The sequence below is a fragment of the Cervus elaphus genome, chromosome 29, assembly GCF_910594005.1.
Source record: "Cervus elaphus chromosome 29, mCerEla1.1, whole genome shotgun sequence".
In the NCBI taxonomy this organism is placed as follows: Eukaryota; Metazoa; Chordata; class Mammalia; order Artiodactyla; family Cervidae; genus Cervus; species Cervus elaphus.
In genome coordinates, this window is record NC_057843.1 from 8,232,219 (window position 1) to 8,259,504 (window position 27,286).

General features: G+C 48.5%; 1 protein-coding gene across 3 annotated transcripts in view; it reads right to left on the minus strand.

The window, feature by feature from the left end:
- Positions 1–3,994: 3,994 nt before the first annotated feature.
- The window catches only part of GATA4 (GATA binding protein 4), a 78,405-nt gene continuing 55,113 nt past the window's right edge, over positions 3,995–27,286 (minus strand). For 2 of the 3 annotated variants that reach the window (XM_043891406.1, XM_043891405.1), the window contains exons 3-7: positions 12,664–12,833; positions 11,579–11,704; positions 8,863–8,950; positions 6,936–7,084; positions 3,995–5,698 (exon numbers count right to left, since the gene is read on the minus strand). In XM_043891406.1, the coding sequence (XP_043747341.1) occupies positions 5,516–5,698; positions 6,936–7,084; positions 8,863–8,950; positions 11,579–11,704; positions 12,664–12,833 (716 nt within the window). In that variant the 3' untranslated portion in view covers positions 3,995–5,515. The remainder of the gene's footprint in view (positions 5,699–6,935; positions 7,085–8,862; positions 8,951–11,578; positions 11,705–12,663; positions 12,834–27,286) is intronic. The other variant, XM_043891407.1, reaches the window with a different exon arrangement.

Consider the following 27,286-nt stretch of genomic DNA (forward strand, 5'->3'; position numbering starts at 1 on the left):
ATGGTGAGTGTGTTAACTGCAATGGCCGTATCTGACAACCTTTATGCCTAGTGAAGACTTCCTTGGTGGTTCAGATGGTAAAGCGTCTGCCTACAATGCGGAAGATGCGGGTTTGATCCCTGGGAGTAGTGAGTAGGTGCTCAGGAAGCACCCCTCTTCATGCCGGCTCTGTAACCTTGGGTGAGGTTTTTTTTATGATGAGTCTTTTATGGGTGAGTTTTTTTTTTTTATGATGGTGGGACAAAAGGGTTTGCACCAAATGATCCCTGAGATCCCCTCATGATCTGTAAGTGCATCAGGCATGGTCTCCCAATCCAGGTATCCTGTTTCTAGATGGGTTGTTTCCCTTCCATTTGACTCTCCCTAACCAGCTACTGGGAGGAAACCTTAGCTATACTACCCCTAATATTTAGCAGCTTGTGTCTTGTAACTCCCCTGTACTCCCACAGACCCCAGACTCAAATCCTCCTGTAAGGAAGGGGCTACCAGGAATTCCTCACACTTATCCCTGTGTGATCTGGTAGTACTTGTTAGCAGAGATGAGCAGTTATGCTTTTTGTTCTTTAAAAATTGAAGTGTAATTTATATGTAGTTATGTTTTTTGAGCTAAAGTGAGGAGAAGCCCAATAACTGTGCAGGCAAAATAATTTCAAAACATGGGCACTATTGCAGGGTGGAATGGGGAAACTAGCTGTGGTCAGGCTGGAAGCCACATTAAGGAATTCTGCAACAATGTCATTGTGGGGGGCTGGACCAGAAGACTTCCTGAAAGTGTTTCCAGGCCACATCCCTACAGCGAAGTCTGGGGATTGTTTGAATAACGAAGCAACAACTTTACCTTCTAAAGCACATTAGCTGGCATCACTCGTTGCTTTGTTCGGCAGAGAACAGCAATCCTATTTAGGATTCTGTTATTTCAGTCTTAGCATTTTTATCCCACATCCCAGCCCCAAAGTCTTAGGTAATCAAGAACCCTAGAAGTAATGAAATTTTCATTTTTAAAAAAATTTTCATGAGTTGTAAAGCAAAAGGACAGAGGAACAAAAAATCTAAATGTTTCACATCTCTAATTACAACCCATTTCATTGGACTAAATCTTTTTTTTGGGGGGGGGACTAAATCTATCTTAAAAGAGAAGCAGCACAAGAGACTACAATATCTTTGTTGTAAGAGGGGTCTATGTGTATTGTTCACTGGTATCATTTACTAGTATTGAACTTCATCTGGATGAACTCCTTGCTGTCAGAGAGTCAGTGATTTGGAAACTGAAACCACCCAGTGATTTGAACTTCAGGTGCATCTGGTTTACAACGTCTGCGGTCATGTTTATTTCTCAGGTGAAGCAGGGCCACCACAGCTGCAGGACAGAGGGCAGTCACCACGCAGCGGGGCGGGGATACACTGTGAGTGTGTTGGGGGGGCGATGATGGTTCTCATTTATCAGCCTTCACTGGAGATGCTCCCTCTCTGGTTCCTTCTGAAGACCTCCTGACACCACAGGAGGCCTAAGTCAGGGCCTAAGAGCACTAGCAGGCACCTTACAGGATTTTTCTGTTCCCACTGTTCCTGTGAGCCCAGAGCACAGCTGTGTGTGGTTGCCCCTCTCTCTGTCCAACTAAACCCACAATTTCCCAGGCTTCAGCCAATGATCCAGCCATGCCCAGACCCAAAGAAAACTGAACTTTGAGAACCTAGGTCTGCTTTATTGCCATCTTTGCTTGGATATTTAGCTCTCCTTGTCACTGATGTCTTTTTGCAAATTGGACTGCCGCAGCTACTGGAGGGGAGATGATAATCGCACAGGAGACAGGCTGGCACAGAGCAGCTGTGCCCCCAGGAGGCCACAGAAAGAGGCCCAGTCACTGAACAGAAAGGAACAGTGTCCAGGCCCCGGAGCCCCCAGGAGCACGGATTCCACTCCCAGGCTACACGTGGAAGCTCTGAGCCTTGTCCTTGGTTCTGGGAAGATACCTATCTGTGTGGTTAAGGATGGAGGCCTGTTTGTGTTCCAGCTTCAAGCAAGGCAAGGATGTAATCTGAAGAGTTGTCTCCAGTGTCAGAAAATGCTTTAAAACTGAAAACCAGTCACCTCCACTCTGATAGCAGCTTGCCAAATGACCGCATTTCTCATGCACTAGTGTGTACATCAGTAAGTTCCAGGGGCCTGGAAGAGGGGGGCATCAAATAACCCCCAGCCCTGGTCTAGTTGGTGCATGTTAAGTGAATATAAACTTATGTTCACTACTGTCACCCCAAGCCAAACATCTGGGGTGAAGCACATAATCATGGCTAAATCTGCTACTACTTACCCTCTAAAGGTATCGAAAAGTCAGATATTAAGGACTGATGCCCCTGAATGTTAAAATGATTTGATCTGCGCTTCAAAATTTTTGTCATAGTGAGGGGTGAGCCTGAAAGGGACCATGAGGGATGTCTCAGCCTGAACAAACACCCCCTGGAGACTGCACTCACCATATTAGGGCAGGCACTTATTCTAAGGACGCCATTGTTGTGAGTCCACCTCCCACCCCCACCTCCCCATCCTTCCTCTAGCCACTTCCCAACCATCTGGGAATTGCATCCTTTCAAATATCCTGATTGGTAGCAACTTGACCTCCTCTTGACCTTCTGGGGCATCCCTGGTGGCTCAGATGGTAAAAGAATCTGCCTGCAATGCAGGAGACCCAGGTTGGTAAGATCCCCTGGAGAAGGGAATGGCAACCCACTCTGGTATTCTTGCCTGGAGAACTCTATGGACAGAGGAGCCTGGCAGGCTACAGACATTGGGGTCACAAAGAGTCGGACACGACTGAGCGACTAACATTATAATTGACCTCTTCTGAGGATACATTTGATTTGAAAAATCAACCCAGTCTGGTGAGCAAGGAGGCTGATTAAAGCTGGATTTTACCATCTGGGGTGAAGCACAAGTTATGACCATATAAGGAATGAGGTCAATCTTCTGGTACTGTGTGTGTAGGTATATATATATCCATCCTCTGAAAGCCATTCCTAAAGGGAAATGGCAAAAATGTTTTCAGCTAAGACTTCATCATCAGAAAACACATCCTCCCCAAGGCTAATATAAATCATAGTAGCTTTTATTTTTGCTTCTGAATCTTTTCTGCTACTCTTTGCCAGAGTTATCAACTACTCATCTTTCTGGATGGTAGATGCATTGAATAGGTTTGGCTATTTCATAACCAGTTTAAAGGCTTTTCCAATTTTATATCAAATGCTTGTTATAGTTTTTTATCCTCACTTGCTCAAAAAATAATAAGGGTGCTGTGAAAGGTCAAAGACCTTCAGTTACCCACTGGGTATAAGCCATCTGAGAGGCAGGAAGCTGCTACCAACAGTTCTGAGCGGGAGCAGATGTGCCTGTCTGGGTTCTGTTCCACAAACCTTAGAGTCACCCCCTCAACCCGCCTCCACTTTTAAGATGAAGCAAGTAAGCAAGTCTGTAAGCCTACAAAAGTGAAGACAAAATGGACAAAGGAGAGGTTTTCCCCCTCCTCTCCTACTGGTATGGAGCCCTCGGGGAGCTTGTTTGGATCAAACCATAATGGAGAAGGTGGCAAACAACTCAGTGTGACCCTCCAGCACATGTTGAAAATAAAATGGACTGGAGAGGCTACTACCTCGCAGCTCTCCTTTACACTGAGCTACCAGTGTTTGCCAGCAGCTTTAAAAATGTCCCCCTTCGTGGGGGTGGCAACTTCTAAGAGACCACAGGAACTTCAGTTAAGGGCTGGTTCAACCCGCCCTAGGAAACCAAACCTAGGGGTTACCTGTCGAGGTCACAGACTAGTCAGTAGCAGGGCTTGGATGCGTGTCCTTGTCACTAACCCCCAGCACCTACAGAGGAAGCCTCGGCCAACCGCCAAAAGGAACGGACGGAAAAGTGATTCAGCAAAGGGGCCTCGGAGGCTCAGGATTGCCTTGCAATGGGCAGCAGTGAACCTCAGAAAATACCGCAGAGGGAGGAGGAGAAGGGAAAGAGGAATACAGATAAATTTATTAGTTAAATACTGATTTTACAGCCATTTCACCTTAAGACAACGTTAGCAGTTTTGTGGGTTAGGGAAGGGTATACAAGGGGTGAGGGGCGGCTTTCGTAGAAGAAAGCCAATGTAAATGATGATTAAAAACAGAACCTGGGTTTAAAGATAACTCTGCTACCGCCGGGAGGATTGCGGGGCGGGGGTTGGCTGTTTGGCGTAGCACAGAGGAAGGCTGGTCAGCTGCACTCTGTTGGCAGCCAGGGCACGGAAGGCAGCATCTTCGAGAGCCCCGGGTCACGGGTAGAGAGCAGATAGCAACGCGGAGAGGAGGCCGATTGCCAAACCGAGGGAGGGGTAAGGCGCCCCCTCCCGCCCTTGTATCTTCTCTCATCGCTCGTCGTCTTTCTTCCATGAGTTGTGCTGTGTTTGTTTAAATATATATTGGAAAACCCCTAGCATTTTTGCCTCCTGGACAGACGCCTTCTGCTGGAGAAAGGACGCGGGTGCAGGCAGTGCGCGCCCCTCAGACGGACCCGGCCTGCGGCCCAGGCAACAGGTGCGTTTCCAGGGAACCGCAGCGCATCCGCAAGTTCCAGGCCAACAACCCCGCCCCACGCAGCGCATCCCCAGCCGCGCTGGCGGAGGCCGTCCACCAGACATCCTGTCCAGAAGGATCTCAAGTCTCAGATGAATGCTGGTCAAATTCGCTTCAGCAGCAGAACCTTTTTTGTTCTTACTCAGGAACGCCCCTGAGCGTGATGGGGCGGAAGAAGGATTCGGGGAGTAGTTCAAACTGCAGGCAGAGCAGAATCACCGAGAGCAGCGGAGGGGCGTTTCTTTTCAGAGGCCTCGCGGAGGGCGGGGGTGAAGAGAGGGAGCGATTTGAGCCGCAGGAGGAACTTGCAGGGACGCGAGGTTGCCACGTAGCGAGTTTGCGGAAGCCACTCTCCCCACGCAGCATCTGGTAACACTGGCCCTACACGCAGTGTTTCTGGAGTCAAGATTCAGTATGAGGGAGGCGGGTGCACTGGGCCCGAAGGGGAGTGTTGGCCGAGGGCAGGACCGGCCGCGGGGCGAGGCATCCCAACACACGTCCAACAGATGCCCGCTCTACCTGCCCTGGGATCCCCGGTGCCCACAGCACCGTGGAAGGGCCACCATCGTGGGTGCAGGGGTGGAAACAGGGGAGAAGGACTTCTCGTCTCTTGTCGGGGGTGATGGGGCAGAAAAATGAGAAAAGTCTGCAGCTCCGTGGGAGGGGCTGAGGTGTGCTCCTAGGGAAGGGGGTGGGCTCCTTCTGATCAGAGTCTGAGCTCCCCAGTTCCCCCCCCCCCTTAAAAAGGTATGCGCTAAAATCCCCTAAGCAAATCATTGACTTCAAGTTTCTTCCCAGTTGTTGTCTGGAGTCATTCCCAGACAGAGCAGGACAGCACCCCAGAGCCCAGAGCCTCATCTCTGCTGTCCCCCGTGTCCCCAAGTCCGGGCAGGATCCGAGGAGGGAAGGGGTGACATTATGCAGTGATTATGTCCCCATGATTGTCAGCTAAGGCCAGGCTGTTCCAAGGGTCCTGCTTGGAGCTGGCCTGTGGTGACTGGCTGACAGAAGCCGCGTAGCCTTGCGGGGAGAGCTTCAGAGCAGAGAGGACCGGGTGGATGGAGGACCCATGGCCAGACATCGCACTGACCGAGAACGTCTGAAAGTGAAAGGTATAAGACACCATCAGTGGGATCCTTCCTACTGGAGAGGGGAGCCCTGCTCTGTAGCTGTACCCAGGCTGGCTCCCGCCCCAGGAAGGGGACCAGAGGACAGGGTCAAAAGACAAGGGCAGGAGAGGTACCATGCCACACTGCTGGCCCCCTGACCCCTGAAGGATGAGAGGCAAGGGGTCTTCCTGACTGACCAGCTGCTTCTGAGCACTGACCCAGGAACCCTGTGACTATTCTGGTTTCTCAGACGCCTTCGATGATTGCATCAGACATTTTCTACAATCTTAGCACCATCAATCTCTTTTTTCCAAAGAGAGGCCATTCCCCCTGCCCAGAAGGGGCTCCTGGCTCTCCTGGTCCCACAGGATCAGTTTCTCTTCACTCTGACGGCAGAAAGCTCATTAGGACATGCTCACCTCAAGTACAGGAGAAGAGATGAGTTAATGGGAGACCATGACCAAGTTTGGAGGCATTCTGGTCCCAAGTGGGGGAACCACAGAGGGAAGAGGGTGGAGGAGGAGGGTTGCCATCATATCTGACAGAGGGACACAAGGGTCCCGCTGGCCCATCTTCTGGACACACGTGTGAAGCTGGACCTGCAGCCAGCTCTCGTTACAATAGCATCCTGCCTGTGACCCCTCACCAACCCCAAGCCTCCCACCTGCCCACTGCAGCTTCCACAGGCCAGGAGGGACCTCATCCTCCTGTTAAAATCTACCTACCGCCAAGGTCAAGCCACCCTCACTGAGGAGACAGACTTGCTTAGAAAGCCCCATTCTGCCTCCCACAGCCTGCGATGGGTTCACCACTTCCCCCAGCAAGCCCACGGTCTGATTTGGGTTGCAGTCATGCTGTGTGCCAGCCCGTCTTCACTGGTCCTGGCACAGTTGTTGCTAAGTCGTGTATGACTCTTTGCAACTCCCTGGACTATAGCCCGCCAGGCTTCTCTGTCCACAGGATTTCCCGGCAAGAGTACTAGAGTGGGTTGCCATTTCCTTCTCCAGGGGTTCTTCCCAACCCAGGGATCGAACCTGCGTCTTCATCATTGGCAGGCGTGTTCTTTACCATTAAGCTACCAGGGAAGCCTGGCACAGAGTATATCATGGTTGTGTATCCAAATTGCTGTAGCTTGATCAGATATGCTGAAATAGACCCCTGTGTGGACAGCCGCTTGCCTCGGCTGGGGGCCTGGCCACCCGGAATCTACTCCCGCACGGGCAGTACCTGCGACAGGGAGCTGCTGGGCCCATAGTGGGACGACAGCCCCGGCTCTGTTTTGATGGGGCGCATCTCCTCACTGCTGCTGGTGGCCACACTGCTGGAGCTGCTGGAAGCACTGGTGGTGGGAGGGAGGCTCTCACTGCCTGAGGGACCTGGAACAAGGCAGAGTCAGGACACCTAGCCCAGGGGCCGGGACACACGGACGGTGGCCCTTGGAGCCAGCCAGGGCAGATCAGCGCTAATGGCTCTGTCTACACTTGCTGGGGAGAGGGGAAGCAGGGCCCTTCATCAGGGCAAGTTGGCAGTTCTCATGATGAAGCAGAAGCAGCAGAATTTCAAGGGAACTTTTTCATTTGACTGGCTCATCTCCCCCTTATCCCAGATCCTTGGGGCCACATATGTCTCAGGATTCAAAACTTTTGGATTTTAAATGGGGCAAGACCTGTATATGATAGAATATCTGTGGGAGGGTCTGGGACAACACCCAGTAATTAAACACATTAATAGTTGTCCAGCAAAATGTGAATATTCACACATGGGATAAATAAAGATTATAAATAGCCTGTGTCAGTTCAGATTGTGTCTTGCTGCCAAATCTAGCTCCCTGGGTTTGGAATTTCGGATGGGGGATCATACACCCGAACTGACACGTGGTCCCCCAGGACTCCACCACGTAAAGAGATGAAGTTCCCAGGGGAAGGTGCTGGACATACGCCCAATGTGCAAGGAGGGAGAGAGGCCGAGGACCAGGTATGAGACACTGCAAGTTCTAATAACACGGGACTGCCAGAAGGGGCAAGCCACTGTGGAGCCTGGAAAAGGAGCACGTTGGCCATGTTCTCAGTAGTGGGACAGGGAAAGTCATCTGGACTTGTCAGGCCTTACATTAGAAGACGAAATTTCCATCAGATCGGCTGACTTATTTTCTCTGCCCCTGCCACATTTTCCAGTAAAATCTGTGACAGTGGCCCTGACAGAAGGAAGTGCTCTTTTTTAGACTTTTTATTTCATATTAGAGTATAGCTGATTGACAATGTGGTGATAGTTTCAGGTGGACAGCAAAGGGACTCAATCACACATATATACATGTCCCTCCTCCCCCAGGCTCCCCTCACGTCCAGGCTGCCACATGACATTGAGCAGAGTCTCCTGTGCTATACAGCGGGTCCCTGTTGGCTATCCATCTTAAATATAGCTGTGTGTACCTGTCAGTCAAACAGGCAATGCTCTTGGTAGGGGACCCAAGTCCTCACCTTGAAATCTAGAAACTGAGAGGCAGAACGGATATTGAATAGAATATCCATACTTCCTAAGTGAAAACACTGGGCTTTTAATTCCAGCTCTACCCATTCACAGCTCATTGCCCTCTCTGAGCCTCAGCTTGCTCATTAGTAAAATGGGGATCATAAATGGGATCTAGGGAGGGTCTTTAAGGATCAGCGAGACAGTACTTGGGAAGGAGGTTTGTAAAGCACAAAGGACATACAATGTTAATTATACACCAGCTTACAAATCAATGTCCAAATCTAACTGAACACAACTCATGGGCCCTGGGTTTCTTGACCCCATTTAGCCCAAAGCGAACCAAAAGGACTTGAATTCTTGAGTAGCTGCAGCACTAAAGATGGAGGGACTGAATAATGTTCCTTTTTCCTCGAGACCAAGAGGTCTAGCTGGACCTCTGCAATCTTTGCAACTGGCAAAAATCAGGCCATGACAAAAGTTGAGCCTGCTTTAAAAGTTCCCAATATGTTTCATGGCAATGTTACTTTTGCACTAAGTTATTCATTCTGTCCTGAAAGGCAGGGACTGGACGATGCTATCATTACACCTCTGCAGCCTGAGCTGGCCCACCTGAGCATACACGATGCTCATTCACTCTGAGGGCTACTGAGTTATTCATAGAATTACACAGAGATCTTTTTCTCACCTGCTGGTGTCTTCGATTTGTTAAGGTTCTTGGGCTTCCGTTTTCTGGTTTGAATCCCCTCTTTCCGCATCGCAAGGGGCCTGGGGACCTAGGAGGTTGCAAGTCAACATACATGGTTTTCCAGGTGTACATGATCTGTGACATATTTACACAACACACACACACACACAAATACACACTGGGAAGGCCAGATCTGTGCAATTCCTCTACAAACTTTGGGACTGAGTCTAAGTGAATCAGGCCTGGAACTCCTTTTGAGCAAGAAATCAATTCTACTAAAAAGATGAGTTGAACACTTATATTTTGGGATACTGTACTAGACCCAGAGGAAACAGACTTAAAGACACAGTTCCTTCCCTGTAGAGTTCACAGTGTGTTGGGAAAGACACAAATAGAAAATAACCAGATTTATAGGTGACGTGGGAAAACAGAAAAATGAAAACACTGAACTCTGTCTTGGGTTGGGGGAGGGAAAGGGGCAAACTGGCAGGGTCCTCTTTTTAGTATTTTAAAATAGTGTGCCTTGCCCATATCTGGCTTCTTTCAGGCCTGGCCAACCAAATCTTTTAGTTCCTGGTCTATGCTAGTCTCTCCTATGGGACTAACACAGGCCACACCTGCAAATAGCGAAGGAAAAGCCACAACCACTTTTGAGATATGAACATGGAATTGTTAAAGAAAGAAGTGTAAGGAATTCCCTGACAGTCCAGTGGTTAAAACTCTGTGCTCTCACCACCAAGGGCCCCGGGTTCATTCTGTGGTCAGAGAACTAAGCCACCAGAGTGGCTAAAAAATAAAAGGGGGCAGTAGCATACGTGAACTTGAACGGCCTTCCAGTCAACCTAGTCAGATGAGACAGCACCTCCACCTTTGGAGGAAAGTGTCCTTCCCTCCCAGCCCTCCTCCCCTCCGCCCACCTCAAACCCTCTTGAACACCATCCTGATTTCAGAAGAATCCTGCCCTCATGTGCACCCCCACCCACATCAGCAATTTAAAAACATTGTCATAAAATGCCCATCACGTAAAACTTACCATCTTAACCATTATTAAATGTATAGTTCAACAGTGTCAAGCATATTCACACTTTATGCAACCATTCATCTCCAGAACACTTTCTTCTTGCAAAACAACTCTCTGCTCATTAAACAGGAACTCCATTTCCCCCTCCCCTTACTTCCTGGTTTTACTTTCTTGGGGTATCTTTTTCCATATACTAATATGAACAGGTATACAATCAAATATATCGTTTTCTTTTATAGCTTAAGAATTTTGAAAATTTGCTGAAGAAAAGTTCTCCTCCCATCCCCAAGGTTATATAACCTCTCCCTCTACATTTTCTTCTAGTATTTTTACTGTGCCTTTTAAAAGAGGTTTTACATTTCATATCTTTAATACACCCAAGTTTACTTTTGGTTTTAGTAGGAGGCAGAGGCCAAGTGTCATTTTTGTGTTCCAGACTGTGTCAATACAAGCATTCTTAAAAAGCTATTCTTTATGCATTGAATTGTTATCTTTGTTATATATCATACTACCACATACACAGACTACTTTTGAGTCTCTTCATCTGTAAAATGGGAATTAGACTTATGTTGTGTTAAAGATGGAAGTGATGTTCCCTAACAATGTCTTTGCTATGGTCTGAATGTGTATCCCCCTCTAATATGTTCACAAGCCTATAGTCCAAGGTGATTGTATTAGGAGGTGGGGCCTTTGGAAGGTGATGAGGTCATGAGGATGAGCCCTGATGAATGGGATTAGTGGCCTTATGCAGGAGACCCCACAGCATCCTTGCCCCTTCCACCATGTAAGGACACAGTAAGAAGTCTGGCACCAGACAGGGGGATCTCCCTTGATCTGGCCTCTGATCTCAGACCTCCAGCTTCTAGAACCACAGAAATGAATTCTTGTTGGTTAAGCTGCCCAGTAGGGCTTCCCAGGTGGCTCAGACAGTAAGGAATCCACTTGGAATGCCGGAGCCCTGGGTTAGATCCCTGGGTAGGGAAGATCCCCTGAAGGAGGGAATGGCAACCCACTCCAGTATTCTTGCCTGGAGAATCCCCCATGGACAGAGGAGCCTGGTGGGCTACAGTCCATGGGGTCGCAAAGAGTCGGACATGACTTAGTGACTAACACACACACACACACGCTGCCCCTTGGGCCTGCCGGGTAGCGCGCGCGCGCGCACACACACACACACACACACACACACACACACACACACACACACACACACACACACACACACACACACACACACACGCTGCCCCTTGGGCCTGCCGGGTAGCGCGCGCGCGCGCACACACACACACACACACACACACACACACACACACACACACACACACACACACACACACACGCTGCCCCTTGGGCCTGCCGGGTAGCGCGCGCGCGCGCACACACACACACACACACACACACACACACACACACACACACACACACACACACACACACACACACACACACGCTGCCCCTTGGGCCTGCCGGGTAGCTCAGTCAGTGAAGAATCCAGCTGCAACGCAGGAGACCCAAGCTGCCCAGTCTATGGCATTGTTACAGCAGCCTTAATAGACGGCTGTAAGACAGTCTCTGGACGCTTCCAGATTTAACTATATTTAAGAAGGAGACAATGATTTATGATCTGTGGGCAAGAAGAGGGATGAGACCCAAGCTGTGGAGGAAGGTACGGGATGTGCTGCGCGGGAGCCTTACGCCGTGGAGCTTCATGTAGAGGCCGCAGGCATTACACACAGGCTCGCCCTCGGCGTTGCGGCGCCACAGCGTGGTGGTGGTGGTCTGGCAGTTGGCGCAGGAGAGGCCCACTCGGCGGGAGGCAGACTGCAACACAGGAGACAGACCCTTCAGGCCCAAGGTTGGTGCCATGGCATCTGCTTCACCGCGAGCGATCGCGGGGTGGGGCCACGTGAGTCTCAGACTCGCCGCCCCCGCAAGAGATGCTCTGATGCTGAGATGCCCGGATGCTGGGAATCGGGTACCCCAGCCTCTCCCGGGTACATGGGACCAAGGGCTGGGCTGCCGGAGACAGCAAATCCTGGTCGTTCCTGCTGCGTCAGCGACATTATCAGTCACTCACGTCAGGGAAAAGCTGAGCGACCACTGGGCACTGTAGGCAGAAAATCTTCTCCCCAAAGTAGAATTAACCTGGGCCTCAGGGCCTGGGGTTGGCAATTACTGTATCCCAGAGACTTCAAACACTGGCTTCAAGAGAGGGAAGCAAGCGCCAGGGTTTATCCCCTCTGTTCTTCCTTCCCTAATATCTGTGAAAGCTAGTGGTCAAAATTAAATCGTGGTAGAAATGACCAGGAAACTAGGAGCCAAAAACTTGCTTCTATCTCCTCCCCAGCTACAGGGCCCAGCACACGCTCACATAATCTCTGGGTTTGTCAATGGATCAACTGAAAATTGGGTAAGTCACAACATAAAAAGGAAGAGTCAGCCTTCCTTGTGGGGTTGACGTGAGCTCAGGAGACACACCACACAATGCAGGCAAGGCATAGCGTTTCTGAGCCTCACTTTTCACTTCTGCATAATTAAGGGGTCGAACTAAATGGGCTGGACCATCCTCACAGTTCAAACTGACTCTGAAGGGGGAAGAAATGACTTTGCCACCCACCCAATCCTTCAACCTGCACCTTCTTTGAAAGATAACTTGAAACCCCAGATTCGAACCCGGGAGCTTCCCACCAAGGCTGAGCCCGAAGCCAGGAGCTGAGAGAAGCGGAGAAGCAAGCCGCCTGCCCCCTGCCCTGGCCACGCGGCACCAGGCCCTGGCTTACCAGGCGGCGCTGGGGCTTGATGAGGGGCCGGTTGATGCCGTTCATCTTGTGGTAGAGGCCGCAGGCGTTGCACAGGTAGTGGCCTGTCCCGTCCCGCCGCCACAGAGGGGTGGACATGGCCCCACAGTTGACACACTCTCTGCCTTCCGAGAAGTCATCAAACATATCTACTGGGTGGGAGACAACACAGAGGATTAGCTCTCTGCTTAGGCCCAGAAATCTCACATCGGAGAACGTAGAGACCACAGAAATAATGGCCTTTCCTGGCAAGGAGTGGAAGACGGGTCACCTTGGGCTGCCACGTTATTCCTCACTCTGCCCTCACCCTGGAGAACCGGCTCCAAGGCCTGTCCTGGGGAGTGGACATCTTATCGCCGGCCTCACAGACGCAGCAGGGCTCTCCCTGGTTCTGAGAATGGGAAGGGGTGCAGCAGAAACCAGCAGCTCCTTCAGAGCTGGAGGTCTCACCTCATGCTGAGCTCCCCTTGAGACCTTCTTTCTCTCTTTTTTCCCTTGCAGAATTGAGATTTCAGTTCCTTTTCAGTAAAAATATAATAAATATTTACTTCAAGAAAGTTAAATGCTGACATGTGTAAAAAGAATATAGGAATCACATGTAATCCGATAACTCAAAGATCACCATGTTATTAAGTTTGTTCTATTACATCCTTTTTAATACTTTGTATTTTTTATATTGACATAGCTTTGCCTACTTGAGGTCAGGCTATATCATTAAGAGCCTGTCTTTTCACTTCATATCAAAGCATTTTCCCATATTAGAAATTCTTCAGAAACTTTAGTGTATATTATCCCATCACAGAAATGCACCATCCTTTATTCTCATTGAATTTTCACTAAGTCATTACCCAGTTTCTGATTTTGTAGACACAGCTCATTCTGTAAACTACTCTTAGCATTTCTGGTTATTTCTCAGGATATTCCCCTAGATATAGAATTACTGAGCCAAAGGGACTCTCTTTTTTGAAAGTTCTTGAAATTTTCAAACTTCCCTGCATGAGAAGGTTGTAATTCATTTTTCTCATTTCAATTTCTGTATGATTATGCTATGTCATAGTTTGACATTTTTCTTGCTTATTGGAACAAAGAAATAAAGGTGCATATTATGAGCAGTGATGCCTTAGAGTGGAACCTGCCCACAGGAATGTGGCCATCCCTGCCACTCCCCTGTACTCGCTCACATGCCCCTCCCTCCCCATCACCTTTGTCTTCCATTGTCTATAGAATTTTTTAAAATATTTACTTATTGATTGATTGATTGATTGATTTGGCCATGCTGGGTCTTAGTTGTAGCATGTGGGATCTAGTTCACTGACCAGGGATCGAACTCAAGCTCCCTACATCGGGAGCTCCAAGTCTTAACCACTGGACCACCAAGGAAGTCCTGAAGTCTATAGAATGTAACAATTGACACATTTCACTCCTGTCATCCTGATAGGTTGGGAGAGAGAGGTTGGGCCAGTTTTCTTATTCCCTGTTATCTATATAAAGCCTAGCTGAGAACTCCCAGAGGTCTCTCTGACTCCATGTGTATTGCTTCCTATTTTGAAAAATTTTATATTCTTTCTAATTTTCTGTCCCTAAATAGAGCCACTCTGGTGTCCAGATTGTTCTCATCCTACTACGAGAAGCAAGAGTGGATTTTTCTCTAGTTCACGGGGAGACTTGAGGAGGAGGGCAACACCTTTCTCTGCCATCAGGACTTGGCCCCCTTGCCCTGGGGGTTAGGGTCTCACATTCTGCCAGTTCTGTGGCCCCACTACCTGCTCTAAGGGAACATGAGCTAAGAGAGAAAAGGATGGTGGGGGCCCTCCCCCCAACTCTGGGTACACAAACAGTCATTTGCACCTGCAAACAAGTAACTGTGAGTCAATAGTGTGCAGGTGTGAGGGGCTGTTTGCTCAGTCTGGGGAGCTGAGCACACACAGTCACAAGAGAGGCTATTTTTGCACGAGGTCACACTGAGAACCCTCCAGCAAGGTCACCGGCCTTCAGAGCCCCACATGACATGACGACTCCTGTAGTCGGCTTCCTTTCCCAAACCCGGGGGAGGCGTCAACAACCGGCACGTCACCCTCCACCACCACGGCCACCCCACCCTTGCCTGGCTCCCTCAGCCCAGCCTTCTGATGAGAGGGCTGGAGAGGCCAGGGGAGCTCATAAAAGGCCCTCGGACCAAGAGAGGCGCTTGCAATGTCCTCATTTGTAGTGTGTTTGCAATCAACACTAGATGGCGCTACAGCCTCAAAATTGATACTCGTCATTCGGGTCTAACTCTGACAGAGGGCTTTCTACAGCACCTTCCCATTCCAAACCCAGCACAACTCAATTATTCTTTTTTTTTCAGGCCCAAATGTGGCCTGAATAGGAAAACGAACTCTTATTTAATCACCATCCAGCTTTCAACATTTTGTGGCCAATCTTGTCTCATGTATACCTCCACCCACTTTCCCTACCTGAATTTTTTTTTTAAAGAAAATCTCAGACTTTCTGCCATTTCACTCATGAATATTTCAGAACATGCCTCTCACAGATAAAGGTTCACACTCTTTTCCTTTTAAAGGTGAGCAAACCAACCTCTTTCCTATGTTCCGGTTCATCTAAAGGCCGCACAAACAGAAGTCTTTCAATCCATTCCTCTTTTTTTTTGGAGGAGACGTTCCCTTTTCTCTTCACACTTACTGTTTGACATCCCAGACAGGGTCTCATCCCAGGGGCCTCCCTAGCAGTTCCGGTCTCTCTGCTGGTTACTAGCCTGACGCGTTGAGAACCCAACACCAAGGTTTGCCTTAGAAACACCTTCTCCCCTGCCACACAGAATGGGTGACACAGGCAAGCAACTATTTTACAGGCTGGGGAAGGCACTGGAGGTCGGCAAGTATGTATTTGTCACTGACAAATATTTACTGAGTACCTGCTATTTAAGCACTCTGATAGAGGTCATAGAAGCTATGAACACTAATGCCCTGGTTGGGCAAACTGGGCCAGAGTATCAGTAATGAGTAACAGTATAACTGAACTCATTTGGGGCATGTATCTTTAAAAAAAATTTTTTTTTTGGCTGTGCTGGGTCTTCATCACTGCACAAGGGCCTTCTCTAGGTGTGGCGAGTCGGGGCTAGTCTCTAGCTGCAGTGCATGGGGCTTGCATGGGCCTCTCGTCGCGGTGGCCTCTCGTTGCTGAACATGAGCTCAGTCGCTGCACGGCACGTGAGATCTTCTCAGACCAGGGACGGAACCCGTGTCTCCTGCGTTGGCAGGCGGATTCTTTACCACGGAGCCACCCAGGAAGCCCTGGGACACATACCTCAAGCAAGGTGGGTTATGGTGGCAGAGACTGCTTGTCTAGAAGGCGCAGAAGTCTGACCCAGATTGAAGAGTCAGGCATTACAAGAGCAGCCAAAGGAAAGCTGTTAAGGACGAGCTTCCTAAAAGCATCGTAAAGGAACCGCGTCTCCGTACAACCTACCACACCTCCAAATGGGTAGTCTCCATGTCTTCTACCAGAGCTTGTCATCTGCCCTACTCAATGGGATGTTACACAATTGTAAATGATTATGACGAAGACAACCTAATGATAGAGAAAAATGCCAACCTCCCATGTTAAATAAAAAATGCAGCCTGCAAAACATCCTATATACTGTGACGGCAGCCAAGACCACCAGGAAGGGCCTTCTATTTGGCTAATAAATTGTGTGGCTTTTTCATTTCTGAAAGCATCATTCTGAAATGTTATAACTGCTTAGCTTTTAAATATGATTAAAAAAAAAAAGAAGAAAACAAAAATTTTTGATCATCTGCAGCAACTCCCACTATGCCATGGGGGTAGGGACCATTTTATTTTCTTATATCTGACACAGGCAGGAACCCGCTGGACTGAAGAAGAGAAAGAAAGTTCAAACACTGCTGCTTAGCTCCCACTCTGGAGGAGGTGAGAGGTGACAGGCTGGGAGCCCCAAACCAGCACTAACATCTGTGTGAACCTTGGTAACAACCACCTCATTAGATAGACATGCCCTGGGTGGAACTTCCCGAGGGCAAGTGGGCATGATTTCTAATAAGGAAGGCCATTGCCATGGCCTTGACTTTCAAAAGACCCACCCACCCAGTGCCGGGCATCTTGGGATCTGGACCAACCACTTAGAAAGGGAATCCAGCTCTCTGAAATGGGTCAGTGTTACCCCACATTCAGAGGAAAGACTTGTAATAAAAGTTGTAAAGTACTTTGCAAATAAAAGGAAAAAAACAACAATGGCTGTAAAGAGGTCTACAAACACCCAATGAGATAACAATGATGGGTTATTGTCAGGGCTGGAGGGGTTGGGGGAGAGTGGGAACAACCAGGGAGAAACTTGGGGCTGGGATTTTGGGAGAGGGAACAGATAGAAGAGCTAGATTTGGGAATCTGACCTTTTCTCAGTTGTAAAGTGTATCACTCTTAGACTTGACCCAGGTTGAGACTCAAAGGCAGAGTGAACTTGCAGGCAGGTTGACAGGTCTGGGGCTGCTCCTCATGGGGACTCTTAATTCATGATCATTTTAGCAACCAAAAGCAGAAAATGAAATCCCCATTCCTCACCCCAGGAATGGGGGTTTAACTCCTCACTTCTACCCGTGCCCAATTAAAAAAATGTTTTAAAGGAGGGGCACAAACCCAGCCTGCTTTGTTCTGCATCCAATTTATTAATAGCACAGATATTCCTAGGAATTAAGGCAGACTACGCCCACCCAAGTGCCTGCAAGAAAAATGTGGGCCAGGAGGTTGAAGGATCCCACCCTGACTTCCCCCATGGCTAGCTGACGCAAACACGGGCTGGGAGCTGACCTCTCCTGGCCGGCTCCATCAATCTTGGGGAACCCACCCACAGGCTGGCCAGCAAGTCAGGGCTGGGAGAGGGGCTGACGGGAGAGGAGGAAAGGGGAGGTGTTGGTGGAGAAGTGAGAGGACGCCGAGACCGGGATCACAGTTGGCAACGTCCACTGGGCACTGCGAGAAAGCTGCTTTGTCTCCCTACAGCCAGAGAGAGAGAGCTTGGGCTGATGAACATGGCCACGTGCGTGCCAGCCACTGGGTCAGAGCTGCAAAGCTGGCTCTGCTCTGCTGCAAAGGTGCCCCTCATGCCTTCCCTCTTCAGGGGGGCTTCTGCTTGCTGGGTCTTGAGCCAGAGCTGGGAGGGAAGAGACCCTCCTCTCCCTCAGTCCTCAGATGCTGAGTCCATCAGGTGCTTGTGTTTCTGGCCAGAGCCCAGATGTATGCCATGTGTGTGTGTCTGCTCTGCTTGCCTTTGAAGCAAGTGCTGGACATAGAGATATATTAGGCAAAGTGTAAAACGTGGAAGTGTTAGTTGCTCAGTCGTGTCCAACTCTTTGTGACCCCAAGAACTATAGCCCACCAGGCTCCTCTGTCCATGGAATTCTCCAGGCAAGAATACTGGAGTGGGTTGCCATGCCCTTCTCCAGAGGATCTTCTCAACCCAGGGATCAAACCCAGGTCTCTTGCGTTGTAGACAGATTCTTTACTGTCTGAGCCACCAGGGAAGCCCATATTAGGCAAAATCTCTGCCCCAAGTTGTCTTGATCTAGCTGGGGATGCACAACTCAAAGCAAATAATTTTATTAAATGTGACAAATTGCAATGAAGCCTGGGCTGCAGCACTAGACCCCACCCCTCACCCCCACCCCCAGCACATCCTCAGCTGTCCCAGGTCACTCTGCAGTCTGTCTGGGGAGGGAAGACACACAAACACAGTGGACATTCCCCATGCCCAGAGCGCCAAGTCAATGGTGCAAATCAAGGCCAGAGTGGGTGCGAGGCCCGGCCGGGTAAAGAGAGTGGAGGGGCCGCCCAGAGATGGGGCAGAGCCAAAGGGGCTTCAGGACGGCCAGCCCCACCCAGACGTCCCCTGCTGAACCCCAGCCCCGAGTCCCATCCAAAGTTCAGCGGAGATTGTGCCTGGATTTCCTGACAGGCCAGGCTCTGCCCCTGGGCTGGCGCCTCGGTTTGAGGCACGAGCAGCAAACAAATTCCGAGGTTTTTGGGCAGCGACTGAGCCTTCGGTCTTCTGGGCTTCGTCAGGCCTGACCGGTGACAGGCAGCTGGGCGGGGAGGGCAGACACAGCTCAGGCAGCGACCGGCTGGCTGGCAGGATTAGAGCACCTATTTTGGAAGCTCCTGCTAAACAGAAGCGGTTCCCGCTGGGCCGGGCTGGAGCTGCCCTGCGGAGCGGGAGCTGGGGGCCCGCCTCTGAGCGCCCAGCAGGCATGCGGGAGGTGCGCAGAGTACCCACTACATCCCAACCCTGACCCATGAGGGGCGGGATAGTGTTAGAAATTTACAAACAAGGAAGCTGAGAAGAATCTGTATGAAACATGTGACCATTACATTTCTTTTTCTTTCCTTCCTTTCTTCCTACTTTTTTTTTTTTTGGCCACACCATGTGGCTTGCAGGATCTTAGCTCCTGGACCAGGGATCAAACCCATGCCCCCTGCAGTGGAAGCACAGAGTCGTAACCACTGGACCCCCAGGGAAGTCCCTGATCTACATTTCTTAATAGCCACTAATATGAGAGACCTTTAAACTTTTCTTCAGGTGCATATTGTAATTGCACTGGAAATAGATTTCCACCAACACACATACACACTCCAGTAGCATTTACCTAGGAACCTGGCTTTGGGCTTGAGGTGAAAGTTAAAGAATGAGTCAGGTGAAGAAAAAAATCACAAGTAAGCAAGGACATCCTGAAAGGAAGGAACAAAAGCACCAAAAACAGGGAGGGAGAGAGGAAGGAAAGGAGGAAAGAAAGAACAACCTCTTGCTATGATAGACTGGAGGAAAATATTTGCAGCATGTTGCCAGAGTTAATACCACCTAATATGCTGACTGCAGCCATGAAATTAAAAGACGCTTACTCCTTGGAAGGAAAGTTATGACCAACCTAGACAGCATATTAAAAAGCAGAGACATTACTTTGCCAACAAAGGTCCGTCTAGTCAAGGCTATGGTTTTTCCAGTGGTCATGTATGGATGTGAGAGTTGGACTGTGAAGAAAGCTGAGCGCCAAAGAATTGATGCTTTTGAACTGTGGTGTTGGAGAAGACTCTTGAGAGTCCCTTGGACTGCAAGGAGATCCAACCAGTCCATCCTAAAGCAGATCAGTCCTGGGTGTTCATTGGAAGGACTGATGCTAAAGCTGAAACTCCAATACTTTGGCCACCTCATGCGAAGAGTTGACTCGTTGGAAAAGACCCTGATGCTGGAAGGGATTGGGGGCAGGAGGAGAAGTGGACGACAGAGGATGAGATAGCTGGATGGCATCACCGACTCGATGGGCATGAGTTTGAGTAAACTCCGGGAGTTGGTGATGGACAGGGAGTTCTGGCATGCTGTGGTTCATGGGGTTGCAAAGAGTCTGACATGACTGAGCGACTGAACTGAACTGAACTGAATATGCTTTGGCCACCTGATGCGAAGAACCGACTCATTGGAAAAGACCTTGATGCTGGGAAAGATTGGAGGCAGGAGGAGAGGGGGATGACAGAGGATGAGATGGCTGGATGGCATCACCGACTCGATGGACTTGAGTTTGAGGAAGCTCTGGGAGTTGGTGATGGACAGGGAAGCCTGGCGTGCTACAGTCCATGGGGTTGTAAAGAGTCAGACACAACTGAGTGACTGAACTGAACTGAGTATGTTAAGAAAAATGACACATCACACAGAGAAACACAGAGAAAGACTCCATGGGGCAACCAATGATTACACTGAAGAAGCTGTGGGAAGAGACAAGCCTTTCCATTCTGTGGACCAACTGATCCTTTCCTGAAGCTCTACAAGCTCCCAAGTATCTGCCTCCATTCCTACTTGGTCTGCGTTCGTAGCAGGGGCAGAGTGGGACGGAGGCCCAGAAAGAGGTATGTTAGTGGGGTTCAGAGAAGTTAAGTCTTGTCCAGTATATAGAGGAGCTCAGATTTCAACCCAGACAGACTAGCCAGTCTCTTAACTGTGGGCCCCGAGTTCCCCCAGGTCCTGCCGCCAGATGGATGGCTTGACCATCTTGCCGGGGGCCTGATTCTCCTCCCAGTAGCAGACAGTGATTTTTGAACATGAGTAATTCAAAAATCACTATGTGAAAGACAGTCATGACATGACACGGTAGCAGCGAGGACCACAAGAAGTCAGCACCCACATATGCCTGTTTACCCAGCTCACCTGCATCACAAAAGCATCTCAGGGCACGTGCGTTTCAATGCCCTTCAGCACACCAGCTTGGGAAAGGCCTCCTGGCCTGCCTCTTTGTGACTCTCAAGAATCCCCAGGTATAGGGATATAATTACCGTGTAAAGATTTCCCCATGACTGAAGAGTTAGTCACTAATGAGGGAGAAGTTTCTGGGAGCTTTTCAATTTTATTTCTTCATTTATTTGGCTGTGTCCTTGTTGCTCCGCAGGTTTTTCTCTAGTTTTGGAGAGCAGGGGCTACTCTCTAGTTGCAGTGCTCAGGCTTCTCTTGTTGCAAACACGGGCTCTAGGGCACGATGGCTTCAATAGTTGCGGCACAGTGGGGGGCTCAGTGGTTGCGTCTCCTGGGCTCTAGAGCACAAGCTTAACAGTTATAGCGCATGGGCTCGGTTGCTCCATGGCACGTGGGATCTTTCTGGATCAGGAATCAAACCTGTAGCTCCTGCATTGGCAGGTGGATTCCTTACCACTGAACCACCAGGGAAGCCCTCCGGGTGCTTTAGAATTCACAGTTGATCCTTGGTGGCCATGATGTCCTGAGCCTCCTGCATTGGGTGAGGTTAAGTCCATGAAGGATACAGACCGCCTCATGATTATCCGTGGTGTTAGGTTCTGAGAATACTACTGTTTCTCAGTAGTTTGCTGTATCTATAAGCGGAACACATGTAGACCCCTGGGAGAGGGTCACCACGGCCCCTTTCCACTTGTGATGCATGGGCTAGGAGGCCGTCTTCAGAGCAGACAAAGAAAGAAAGAGACACTCAAAAGAGTGTGTGATGTTATAATTTCGATTTAAAAGCCCTTCCTAACGTTGATATTTTATCCCTCTAACAATAAATGTTTTACAAACACTGTTTTGCCCAGTGGTCTCCTGGTCCTCTGTGGGCTCCCCCTCCCCACCTCCTGTCCATTTGTACTCAGTGGGTGAGCTGCCCGGAGTCTTCCTCAAGGGGCCGGGGGAAGAACCCTGCAGACATGAGTGAGGACTAGCCTGGGTCTCTGAAAGCTGCTGCAGCCCCCAGCCTCTAAACCTGGAACCAACGGCTCCTCCTCTTTACCCTCCCCGCCCCTGACTCCATTGGACTGGCTAGGATACCACATAACTCATCGTTCACAGTGGAGCACTTCTGAGGGAAGGGTGCCTGTTACTAATTATTCTGGGTTACTGTTTTGCTGTTGTTCAGTTGCCAGTCATGTCCAACTCTTCGCCACCCCACGGACTGCAGCACGCCAGGCCTCCCTGTCCCTCACTCTCTCCCTGAGTTTGCCCACGTTCACGTCCATTGGATCAGTGATGCCATCCAACCATCTCATCCTCTGCCGCCCTCTTTTGTCTTCAATCTTTCCCAGCATCAGCGCCTTTTCCAATAAGTCGGCTGTTCACATCAGGTAACTGGCTTAACACCAGACTCATGGCCACGCTTGGCAGAACTCAGGTATAAGACCTACAACCCTGACACGCTCACTCCCCTGGGCTCCCCCGGACCCTCGTTTCTCCCCAGTGTCAGCACCTCCTAGACAAGGTGAATGCAGAACGCAAGGGAAGAGGTGCCCAGAACCGCCCTGAACGCCGGGTCCTCTAGCTGGCCACTGACATCTCCCAGCTCCCCGGGGTCAGGCTGGGTTTAGCCTTTGGCTCGGCTACAGCCACAGGAGCCCTGGGTGGGCACCAGCCATTGAAAATACTTGCTGCTTCCTGGACTCTGGGTACTGAGCCCAGAGCACACCCCCATGCCTTCTCTGCGCCTGGTCAGCTCTGAGCAGCCCCCCATCCTGGTACTCCTGTGCTGGCTCCTGGAGGGTGGGCACACAAGGCTTGGAAACTAGGAGAGATGTCTGGGTGGACATTCGGTGGAGGAAACCAAGGTCCGAAGATGGTGAGTAAGTCATCTAAGCTTCCAGAACATTCTGTGACCTGATCTTTGCCCTCCCCAGCCCCATGCTGCTCTCAGGCCGGTTCGCTTCATCTGCAGTGCTCCACACACAACAGAAACTCAACATTTTGACTGAACAGATTTTAAAACCCAGCGCCCTAAAGCATTCGATGAGGCGGCAGTCACACCAGTAGGAGAGTGCCCATCTGAAGGCTCCGCTCCTGGCCTGCCTGATCGCCTGGTCACTGAGGTCCGTGTTCCTGGACACACATCATAGTTCAGTTGAGAGAATTATCTACACGGGGCCACAGGTTCTCCTAGATATAAATCCACATATATACATAGTGTACATACACATCCATCTGTGTGTGTGTATATATATATATTACACATCCATCTGGATGGATGGATGGATGGATGCAGGAAAGTACTCCACGAAATGCATTAAAAACCAGCCAACTATAGTGATAAAATTGCTCTAATAATTCATTAAAATACATCAAAAGGACTCCCCAATGCTCCCAGAGAGAAAGTGAGAGACAGACAGGAAGTGAGAAATATTTATATTTTAGGTGTTAATAGCAAAACACTAGCAACAACTCAAATATTCACTTATAGGGGAATGAGTAAGAAAACTAAGATACAGTAAAAAGAAAAACAAACAAACTTGAGTTGATTTTTTAAATGACAATTAATAAACTATGTTAAGAATTTCCTCTTCCTGTAAAACAGTTCAAAACTCATTAAGTCAGCAGCTAATTAAGCAAGCATCTTTGTATTTGGGGGGACAGCATTGGAGGCAGAGGGAACAGCAGTGTGAAATCCCTGAGCTCAGGGGAAATGGATGGTTAAAAATAACATTAATACCGTGAAAGAAGCCGGTCACAAAGACCAGAGTGCGTGGTTCCATTCATATGAAATGTTCAGAATCCACGGGCAAATCCACAGAGAGTAGATTAGTGGTTGCCAGGGGCTGGGGGAGAAGGAATGGGAATGTCTGTTGATAGGTACAGGGCTCTTCATGGAGTGATGAAAATGTTCTCAAGTTGACTGTGAGACAGACACACAACTCTGTGAACATATTACCATCCACTGTAGTGTACACTTTGAATGAGTGAAATTTACAACATGTACATTACATATTACTGGCAAAATGCATATTAATAAGGCTGTCGCAAAATAACTAATATTATGGTTAATTTAATTTTCAAAAGCATCTCTGCCTAGGCACCAGGGGATTGGAGATGTTGACTTCATTCCTTCAATTTCCCAGGATCCTCCCATTCCAGTGACCAAATGCCTTCTGCACACGGACCTCGGGGCTCAGGCATGCACTAAGGCACAGGCCAGTCTTCCCACCCCACAGAAGGAGAGAAGAAGGTCCTTTCCACAGTAGGCAGGACCAGCAAGTGCAGGCATGTACGTGACAAGCTAGTCAAAAGCTGCCTGCCAATCTCGCTGCAGACCAAGTCTGGCACTGGTTCTGGTTCCCCAGAGTCCAGGCTTCCTGCCAGCCTGCCTCAGTCACCTAATTGTGTGGCGGGAGAGGACTGTGGGTAAATACTCAGACCAGCCATTGATGGAGAGCAGGACACGGGGATAGGGAGGTGGGCAACATGAGGATATCTTGGCAAGAGTATAAACACACTTGCATTTGTCCTAGAAACTCCACTTCCACGAATTTATCCTGTGGATGCACTGGCACTTTCATAAAATGGTTCACGTACAAGCATAATTAATGTGGCATTTTTTTTTTTCCTGCAATAGCAAAGGATTGGGAAAACAACTTATATGTTGTTCATCAGTATGGAACTCTTATTAACTCAATGCGGGTGTGCTGTGTAGCCATAAAGAATGAAAATCTTTTATACACTGATAAGGACTTCTTTACAAAATATGCTATGAAATATTAGAAGGTACAGAACAGGGCATAGAAGACTCTCTTAAAAAAAAAAAGAGGCGTCTAACACTGCTATATTTAAAATGGATAACCAACAAGGACCTATGGTATGGCACAGGGAACTATGCTCAGTATTATGTGGCAGCCTGGATGGGACAGGAGTTTGGGGGAGAATGGATACATGTATATGCAAGGCTGAGGCCCTTCCCTGTTCACTTGAAACTATCACAACATTTGCTTGTATGCACACCAAGTATCTCTAGAAGGACAGACAAGAAACTGATAATACTGACTGCGTCTAGGGATACTATAATCTGGTGGCTCAGGAGTACTTTTCAACTATATTCCCTTGTGAAGCTTTTGAATATTGAACTATGTTAATTTATCTCCTCATTGTGATTAAATAATTCTTTTATAGGTTAAATAAAGCAATAAAGCAAATAATAAGCCCCCACTAGCATCACCACTATTTCATGTAGTGATGTTTTTAATTTAGAGCAGGGAAGATTCCTTTTTCTGATTTCCCATCAGAGCATCTTATCTCCCACCATTTCACAAGCAGGTTCTCAGTCTAATTGACCTACTGCCATCTCCCAGAGCACCCCAGTTCTTATCCCAAGGTGCCCCCAAATCCAGTCTCCTCGACCAGCTCAGGTCCCAGCCCCTGGCAAATCCCGCTTGGTTTCTAATGCTAGGCTATACCCATGCACACTGCCTGTTTAGATCCTAGAAAAAAATTAATCCTTTTATTAATTAGGAAGACTGAGAAGGCGCTACGGCCAGGCCCTTTATCAGGGCCGTTGGAGACTTATACCAGGCCAGTCTGGGCCCGGTTGACTCTGCAACCTCTCTTCAAGTTTGTGACAGGTTGGAAGGACGGAAAGGAAATACTGAACAAATTGCCAGACCAGCTCCCTCAGGGATCCAGACAATGGGTCTGGAGGGAAAAGCCTTTTCCTTCCAGCCCAGTGGCCGTCAAAAGGAAACAACTTCCCTTTCACCTCCTGGAATGGCAGCAGCCAGCCAGCCAGCCAGCCGGGGAGATTTATGGAGATATAATGTGACCTCTTTATTGCTCTGAATGCTAGGGAGGCATTTCAGGGAGATTTACGCCTTTTAGAAGGGGAGGGGAGCTAAGGTGTAGCACTGTATACATGGGACTACTTTCCTCCTCTGGGGGCTTCTTAGGGATTATTTAATCAAACCCAGGTTAAATTCAATCACCAGCAGTTTATATTTTCTTCTCCTGCTAATCCACCTAGTTATCCTGCAAGCTTTTTGCATGAAATGTGGATTCTAAGGAGAGTCAGGAGGGCTCTGTTTAGCTTTGCGTTCACTTAACATAAAACAAAAACAAGCATGAAGATCACTTACAGCAGGGCCAGGAGACTGCGTTCCTCCCAGGCAATGGACCCGGATAACACACATTTTATGCACCTATGTTTAGGATCTTCTTCATAAAATGGGAGTGTTAGACCACATATCAAGGTCCTTCCTAGTTTGAAAATTATCCAGATTAATATCAGATCAAATGTATAAATGACTCTGTCAGTGATTTTTCTGCCATTTGGGGTTTTTTTAAGCTGCAGAATCCTTTCTTCAAGGAAAATTTTATTTAGGATTGTGAAATAAAAAGACAGAAGTGCAGCTGATTGGGTGAAAGGATGGCCCAGACTTTTCCCCAATCCCCCTCCATATATTTAAATTCACACAGTGGCCTTGAGGAGGTCCTCCAACCATTGAGTATGCAGAAGTGTAGCTGCAGGAGTGCTACCCAGGACTCTCTACCAATGGTGTGAATGAGATCCATCTACTGCTTCAATACCACAAACTACATTTACCAAACTTAAAGGCTGGGAGCAATGAGAACCAGCTCCAGGAGCATTACAAGACAAAACATTCACCAACAGCAGCTTTACCTCTCTTGTTTTGATCTCCAAAACTCAAAAATAAAATATTTGGAAAAGATGATTTCTAACCCCCTAGGTTTTTTTTTTTTTTTAATGTGGGCCATTTTTAAAGTCTTTATTGAGTTTGTTACCATACTGCTTCTGTTTTATATTTGCTTTTTTGGCCAGGAAGCATGTGGAATCTTTGCTCCCTGACCAGGCATTCAGCCTGCACCCCAAGCACCGGAAGGTGAAGCCCTAACCACTGGGCCACCAGGGAAGCCCTGTAACTCCCTGCTTTTTGAATCATCTGACTTGGCACAGTACACTGGAACTCTTTCCATTCGTTATATGTATTTTTTATTTATCTATATTTATGTTTAAAGTGTATAAATCATTATTGCTTTAAGAATACAAACAGTACAGAAAGATGGCACAGGAAAGATAAAAGTCTCCACCATTACCACTATCCTGCTCCCCAGAAGCAATGGAGGTTAACAATTTTTCTATTTCCAGACACTTTCTATATTATTAATTATAATTTCCATATTTAGAAATTACCCAAAATACCAAAAATAATATAATAATTCCTTTTACTCTTTATCACCATCCCTTATCCAATCACTATTTTGAATTTAGTGTATATTCTTCCAATTCCTGTTTATCCTCTTACACACATAGATATGCATCTCTGAATATTATAGGCA